Source organism: Pituophis catenifer, unplaced genomic scaffold (genome assembly GCF_029215685.1).
Source record: "Pituophis catenifer annectens isolate HBS135680 unplaced genomic scaffold, rPitCat1.0.hap2 SCAF_14, whole genome shotgun sequence".
Classification (NCBI taxonomy): domain Eukaryota; kingdom Metazoa; phylum Chordata; class Lepidosauria; order Squamata; family Colubridae; genus Pituophis; species Pituophis catenifer.
In genome coordinates this window covers 9944854-9952694 of record NW_027256894.1, presented here as the reverse complement: position 1 = coordinate 9952694, position 7841 = coordinate 9944854, and the positions used below count along the sequence as shown (strand labels likewise).

Genomic DNA, 7841 nt, shown 5'->3' with positions numbered 1-7841 from the left:
CGTGGCTTGGTGGGCATGGTGTGGCTTGGTGGGCGTGGCTTGGTGGGCGAGGCAGGGGAAGGATACTGCAAAATCTCCATTCCCACCCCACTCTGGGACCAACCAGAGGTGGTATTTGCCAGTTCTCCGAACTACTCAAAATTTCTGCTGCCGGTTCTCCAGAACCTGTCAGAACCTGCTGGATTTCATCCCTGGTTCTCCTGCTTTAGCAGGGGGCTGGACTAGAAGACCTCCTGTTCTATTCTATTCTATTCTATTCTATTCTATTCTATTCTATTCTATTCTATTCTATTCTATTCTATTCTATTCTATTCTATTCTCCCCTCCGCTCCCCTCCCCCTCCCCTCCACTCCCCTTCCCCATTCTCTATTCTATTCTATTCTATTCTATTCTATTCTATTCTGACAAATGGCAGAGATTGGACTGCCATTTGTCAGAAATGGTGTAGAGTCTCCTGCTTGGGGGTGGGGGGTTTGACTAGATGACCTACAAGGTCCTTTCCAACTCTGTTAATCTGTAATCTGTAATTTTATCGTTGTGACACAAGGTGAAGTTAATGGTGGTAAAAGAGAGCGAGTAGACTAAGTCTTCCCATGATGGCTCAGTAAAGCTTTGGACTTTTCAGACTAGTTCACCATTCAGGTCAGCTAAATGTCAATCATCCAAGTTAGAGTTATCCCAAAGTTGCTTTTTCCAAAAGGCAACTGGACTTTTTTTTTTTTTTTTTTTGGAGGGATGTGTGTGTCTTTCTTTGAAACTGTTTCACTTCTCATCCAAGAAATTTCTTCAGTTCTGAAGAGCTGAACTGAAGATTATTTTTTCTTTGTACGAGAAGTAAAACATTTCCAAGGGTGGGAAAAACCCAAAAATCTGGGTTTTCCTTTTGGAAAAAGGACCTTTGGGATGTGCAGATCAGCCTTCACGAAGCTGTTTTCCTCTAGCTGAGTTGGATTCAGGGCCTTTTTATGACTTGTAGAGATTAAGGATGGGAGACACTTACCAGTCCTTGCTACCTCCTTGCATCAGGATAACTATTATTATTTTTTTCTACCAGCTTTTAAAATAACGAGTCCGCAAAGCAGTTTTCAACTCTTCGATAAAAGCAATAGGCTAAGTATCTGTCAAAAGGGCAACTTTGCTCTGCCATGCCTCCCACATAAAATGGCCTATTAGTAGCCATCATCCTGCAAATGGTCGGAGCGGAATCAAGAACTCAAATAGAATGCTGGTCCTAAAAGCAGGGGTGGGGCTACTGGGGGTTCGCAGGGGTTTGGGAGAACCTCTAGCTAAGATTCTGTGCAGTTTGGAGAACCCCCAAATCCCACTCCTGGCTGGCCCCGCCCACCCCACCCTATCCCTCCCAGGAGTCCCCATGTAGCCCATTTTGGATGCAGGTAAGTGCAGGGGACGTGGGGAGGCTCAGGGAGGGCAAAAAACAGGCCTACCAGAAGTTTGGGAAGGCCAGAAATGGGCCCATTTCTAGCCTCCAGATGGCCTCCGGTGCCTGGGGAGGCCATTTTCACCCTCCTGGAGGCTCGAGGAAAACCTCCGGAACCCGGGGAGGGCAAACACTCCCCCCCCCGCCTTGTTGCAGGAGGCCAACTAGGCCACGCCCACCATGGCCACGCCCACCCAGCAACTGGGCAGAGAACCCCTTGCTAAAATTTTTGAAGCCCACCCCTGCCTGAAGGGGACATGTTCATAGAAAATACATGTTGCCTTTTCACACAAATTGTCCTCATGTTCATAGAAATGGTCCCCAAATTAAATACAACAGAAGGAAATTAAATAAACATATGGGGAATGATCTTAACTAGCTTGGCTGAAATTAACATTTCATTAAATCAAATTTTGTTTTTGTCCTGGCTCCATCAGCTTCTGACCTCACCCACTCTTTTGAAGTGCATCCTCAAAAACATCACTCAAAGGCGAAGAGGGCGTTGCGGTCCATTCTGCTCCCCCAAAGTTTTGCAATTCAAGAGCGTCCCATCAAAGCCATCACTTGATTTCTGCTGGTTTGTCTTGTTCAGAAAGGAGAAAAGCACTTACAGATGCCTTAGATTAGTTGGAAAAGTTCAATACTACATATTAGATCATAGCCTTCTGTATTCATTTTCAGTCTTTTGAGTGGCTCCTCAATTCTTAATTGCACCCCTGCCATTTGGCAGGGTGGAAAGTCTCTGTCCCCTTGTCTGCTCATCCTTTTTTTAAAAAAAAAAAATTATACACAAACAAATATTTAATACATCAGTCATTCCTTCCATGCGACATCTCGGTGTTTTCTCCATGGCTTCATCTTTTTGTTGTTTCTTCTATCTTCCCTTTCACCAAATCTATTACGACATTTCTCCAAAAGTACAGTATTCTAATTATACCATTTTCTTACATAACTATTAGTTTGCTTATCTATATCTCTTTTCTAACCAATGGTAAAATTGATCCCCTATCTTAAAGTATTCTGAATCCTTTCTTTCTTTGATCATGAAAGTTAATCTATTCATTTCTGCACAGTCTAAATTTTTTTTTAATTATTTCTCCTTCCAAAGGTATTTTCTCTGCTTTCCAATTTTGTGCAAAAACAATCCTTGCAGCTGTTATTACATGTATAATCAAATAGATATTTTCTTTGCTAATTTTCTCTGGAAGGATGCCCAGTAGGAACAGCTCTGGTTTTAAATCAATACGTTGTTGTATCATTTCTTCCAACCATGTCTTAATTTTATTCCAATAGTTTTTAGCTTCTGGACATGTCCACCACAGGTTTGTCTCGTTCAGAGAGGAGAAAAGCAGTTACAGATGGCTTAGATTAGTTGGGAAAGTTCCATACTACATATTAGATCATGTACTTCCGTATTCATTTTCAGTCTTTTGAGTGGCTTCTCAATTCTTTATTGCACCCCTGCCATTTGGCAGGGTGGAAAGTCTCTGTCCACCCTTGTCTGCTCATCCTTAATTCCAATCTGCTCTAAAGTCGGGAACGTACCTTCAGGCATTCTGAGCTCATCCCCCAACAAAGGAGTTTTATCCAGAAAAAGCACTACCGAATGCTAAAACATTAATCCCTTTCACTTAGGTGCTTTAAGCTCAATCACCTACAAGCTTCTACTGATCTACTTCATTAGTAAAGGTAAAGGTTCCCCTTGCACATATGTGCTAGTTGTTCCTGACTCTAGGGGGCGGTGCTCATCTCCGTTTCAAAGCGGAAGAGCCAGCGCTGTCCGAAGATGTCTCCGTGGTCATGTGGCCGGTATGACTCAATGCCAAAGGTGCACGGAACGCTGTTACCTTCCCACCAAAGGTGGTCCCTATTTTTCTACTTGCATTTTTTACATGCTTTTGAACTGCTAGGTTGGCAGAAGCTGGGACAAGGAACGGGAGCTCACCCCATTACTCTATTAACTTCATTACATTAGTTTATTATTATTATTAGTTAGTTATGCTACTAACTTGATTAGTAGCAATGCTTTATTTACATGACTGATTTACATAAAGGTAAACATGGCCCATCAAAGGTGTCTGAATTCATGAGTTTGAAACAGGGGTTTCAAACTCAAGACTTGGGGGCCAGATCCGGCTCACGGGGTGCTTAGATCTGGCCTGCAGGGCCACCCTGGAAACAGCAAAGGACCGGCCTGAGGTGCCTCTGCCAACGAAAACAGAGCTTAGGAAGGCTGCAGGCAGCTCTCCGGAACTCCATCTTCGCTGGCAGAGGGTTTTAGGAGGCTGTCGCAGCCGAAAACGAACCTTTTCCGCTGGCAGAGTGCTTGGGCCACCACAGGCACCCTCCGACACATGTGACGTTGAGCTGGCCACGCCCACCCTGGCCCTCCAAGGTCAAACACAACCTTGGTGTGGCCCTCAAGGAAATAAATTTTGACACCCCTGCTCTAAGACTTCTGGTTGGGAGAAGAAATGGGAAGGAGGATTCGAGACCATGAATTTCATGAAATTTATGGTCTCAAGTACTCCTTCCCATATTCCCCATGTGTTTGTTTCATTTCCTTCTGTTGTGTTTAATTCGGGGACAATTCCTGTGAATAGGTTGGGATAGAAAAATAAGTTCTAACCACCATGTTCCCTGCAGGACCAGAATTCCATTCTTGATTCAGCTCTAACCATTTGATTGTTTATAGATTAGCGTATGGGACGCGGTGGCTCAGTGACTAAGACGCTGAGCTTGTCGATCGTACGGTCGGCAGTTCAGTGGTTTGAATCCCTAGTGCCGCCTAACGGGGTGAGCTCCTATTACTTGTCCCAGTTTCTGCCAACTGAGCAGTTCGAAAGCACATAAAAAATAACAAGTAGAAAACTAGAGACCGCCTTTGGTGGGAAGGTAACAGCGTTCCGTGCGCCTTTGGCGTTGAGTCATGCCGGCCACATGACCACGGAGACATCTTCGGACAGCGCTGGCTCTTCGGCTTTGAAACGGAGATGAGCACCGCCCCCTAGAGTCGGGAACGACTAGCACATATGTGCGAGGGGAACCTTTACCTTTATTATAGATTAGCATCCAGAGCAGCATATACTTTAAACGGGGGGGGGAGGGGAGACCACAAAACAACCTTACACAGCTCATTAAACTCTAAATCCTCAAAATGCCTTTGAGGCGAAGAAAATAACAGCCTCAAACAAAAATAGTCTTTCCTAAACTGGTCTTCTCTGATTGTGCGGTGAACTTCAGTTGCCCGACTTCTCTTACAGCTTAAGTCTTAACCATATCAGCTAGGAAAAAAACTGGGATTTGCTAACCCAGCACATCTGGAGCACACCAAGTTTGGAAAACTGATCTAGAAGTTGATTAATGACTCTTCCTTGCTAAAGGTCAATTAGTGCCCCTCCCAACTGATGGGATGTGGATCGAGAACAAGGTTGGGGAGTTATTAATTTCAAAATATGCTATTTTAGCATTCCCAGCTGCATAATCAAAGAATCTGGCTTGTGTTTTTTTGATTACATGCTGCTGTTTGGTTTTTTAGGAGCGCTACAGTACTATTTCGAGTTACAGTACAATTAGTCTTTAAAGAAATATAAAAACGAAACGTATCCAAGCAATTGAACTCACATCGACTCCTCCCATTGAAAGAAACCTTGGTAGTTTTTTTTGCCTTCGCCTGAAGAGAAAGAGAGGTACAGAAGTGGCCAAAATTGTGGAAACCTTTTGGGGAAAGTATATTTTCTAAAACTAGCTAATAACACACACTTTTTGGAGGAGTACCCTAAAATTATATATCAATGGAAAGATAATTGAATCAAGAATGTAATGCAATAACTTTTATGAAGGATTTGCTATTAGAATAGCAGTTACAAAGAAGAAAAGTGAAACGAGATATACAAAATGATCACCGTAGAAAAAACGAGCTATACAAAAATTATCACCATGTCAGTTAATACTGAGTTGGGTAAGTTTTAGCATGAATGATGACCTTACAACGTCTTCCCATGGAGTGAACCAAGCCTTTTAGTTCTGCAGCTGTTATCATGTGAAATCAAGATTGAAGGATTGCTTCTATTAACTGGGTTTTATTGCTGGGTCACTTCTGACTAACAAGTTTCTTTAGTCGGCTCCATAGATTTTCAATTGGGTTAAAGTCTGGGCTATTCCCAGGCCATTCCAGCAGTGGAATAGGATTATCTCAGGGGTGAAATGCTCCCAGTTCGGACCGGATCGCTCGATCTGGTAGCGATGGCGGCGGGTGGTTTGGAGAACCGGTAGCAAAAATCCCTGCGCCCCCCCCCCCACCCCACCATGCCCAGCTGAGCCGCACAATCATCAGAGGCTTTTTTTTTTTACTTTTAAAAGCATTTTTTTTATAACCTCTTCCGAAGAAAAAATGCTTTTAAAAGTAAAAAAAAAAAAAGCCTCTGATGATCACAGCTCAGCTGGGATCATGAGAGGCTTTTCAAAGCATTTTTTTCTGCAACCTCTTGGCCGAAGAGGTGGTAAAAAAAAAATGCTTTGAAAAGTCTCTGGCAACTCCCAGCTGAGTTGCCTGATCGGCAGAGGCTTTTCAAAGCATTAGAAAAAAATGCTTTGTATAAAAGCTTTTGTATTTGGCTTTTATATATAAAAGCCAACTACCACTCAGTCATCACAAAACCTCCAGAACGGTAAAGCCTACAAACTTAAAATTTGGCACGTATGTTCCTCTTGGCTTCTAGGTCCTCGCTAAGAAAGGATTTCTCGAAATGATCATCAGATCATTAGTATTTCATATACAGGATTATATTCACACGCTCTGATGCTAAGGAGTTAGACGTTCTACTCCCCCATCCCCACCTGAAAGGAACTCTGTCCCAACTGCCAGTTGTCTTATATTAACATGCTCTGATGCTACCCTTTCTCTAAATCAGGCATGGGCGTGGCCAGCGCGTGACTCATCCAGCCTGCGGACTGGGACATTTACTCCCCTTCCCCCTCTGTTCCAACTGCCAGTTGCCTTATATTAACACACTCTGATCCTACGGAGTTACAAATTCTACATTAAGTTTCAGGCTTTAAGTGTCAATTTATCACGCCAGATCACATAGTTTCGTAGTGAAGCACAGGCATCCAGCAAGTAAATAAATATTGGTTCTTTCAACCAGGTACTGTTATTCCATGACCAGAACTATGGGATACATTACGAATATACCATCCCTGTGAATTATTCTACTGAAAATAGAAGTGAGCCGGAACATCAGCAGGAATCGCTGTACATATGGACACACAGTGGATGGGAAGACTGCAATGTACAGTGCGGAGGAGGTAACATTCATTTATTTATCCAAAGAGTTGGTACTCCTACCTAACTAGCTGCAATTGTTAAGATGACTTCCGTTATTTATAAACCACAGCCAAATGAGTCCTAGGTTGCTGGGAATAAAAATGTATGCTAGTTTCATTCCGGACTACAGAGTTGTTGTTTTTTTTAGACAATCAGCTTACTGTTCAGCCTTTGGACCATCGTAATCTCAAAGTAGGATAGGATAGGAGTGGAGTGGAATGGAATGGAAGTAGAATAGAGTAGAGTAGGGTAGGGAGAATAGAGTAGAGTAGAGTAGAGTAGAGTAGAATGATATGGAATGGAATGGAATGGTATGGTATGGTATGGCATGGCATGGCATGGCATGGCATGGCATGGTGTATGGTATGGTATGATATGATATGGTATGGTATGGTATGGTATGGTATGGTATGGAATGAGATAGGATAGGATTGGAGTGGAGTGGAGTGGAATGGAATGGAATGGAAGTAGAATAGAGTAGGGTAGGGAGAGTAGAGTAGAGTAGAGTAGAATGGAATGGAATGGAATGGAATGGAATGGAATGAGATAGGATAGGATAGGATAGGATAGGATAGGATAGGATAGGATAGGATAGGATAGGATAGGATAGGATAGGACAGGATAGGATAGGATAGGATAGGATAGGACAGGATAGGACAGGACAGGACAGGAAAGCTCTAATAGCTGAAGAAGCTTCTTGGATGAGAAGCGAAATGTCTTCAAAGAAAAACCAGAAAAATCCAATTGCCTCTTGAAAAAGCCCCTTTGAGATGGCCACAACTAAATCCTACTGACCTCTTGTGAATCATAGATGGAGCCCCTGGATAAGCCAAGCATTGTTATCCTTCCCCACTTAATCCCTGAAGCTATCATATCTGATGAAGCCTCCAAGAAGCCTGGGTTAAAAAAAAAAATTCTCTTTAATCCAGCAACCTGAAACCATTTTAACTGGAAATCTCAGCATTTGACCTGGAATGCAAACTCTTTTTTTTCCCCCCCTACTGAACTCTATAGCTCTTGAATTGACTGATCTGGGAAGATTGATGATCAAACGTTTTCCATCATTGCAGACAAAAC

At 42.9% G+C, this 7841-nt stretch overlaps 1 protein-coding gene across 1 annotated transcript in view; it reads left to right on the top strand.

Moving 5' to 3' along the window:
* Positions 1-7841, top strand: part of ADAMTS17 (ADAM metallopeptidase with thrombospondin type 1 motif 17) — a 179507-nt gene that overhangs the window by 144193 nt on the left and 27473 nt on the right. Inside the window, exon 19 of the mRNA XM_070953589.1 lies at positions 6586-6745. Within this exon, the coding sequence (XP_070809690.1) occupies positions 6586-6745 (160 nt within the window). The remainder of the gene's footprint in view (positions 1-6585; positions 6746-7841) is intronic.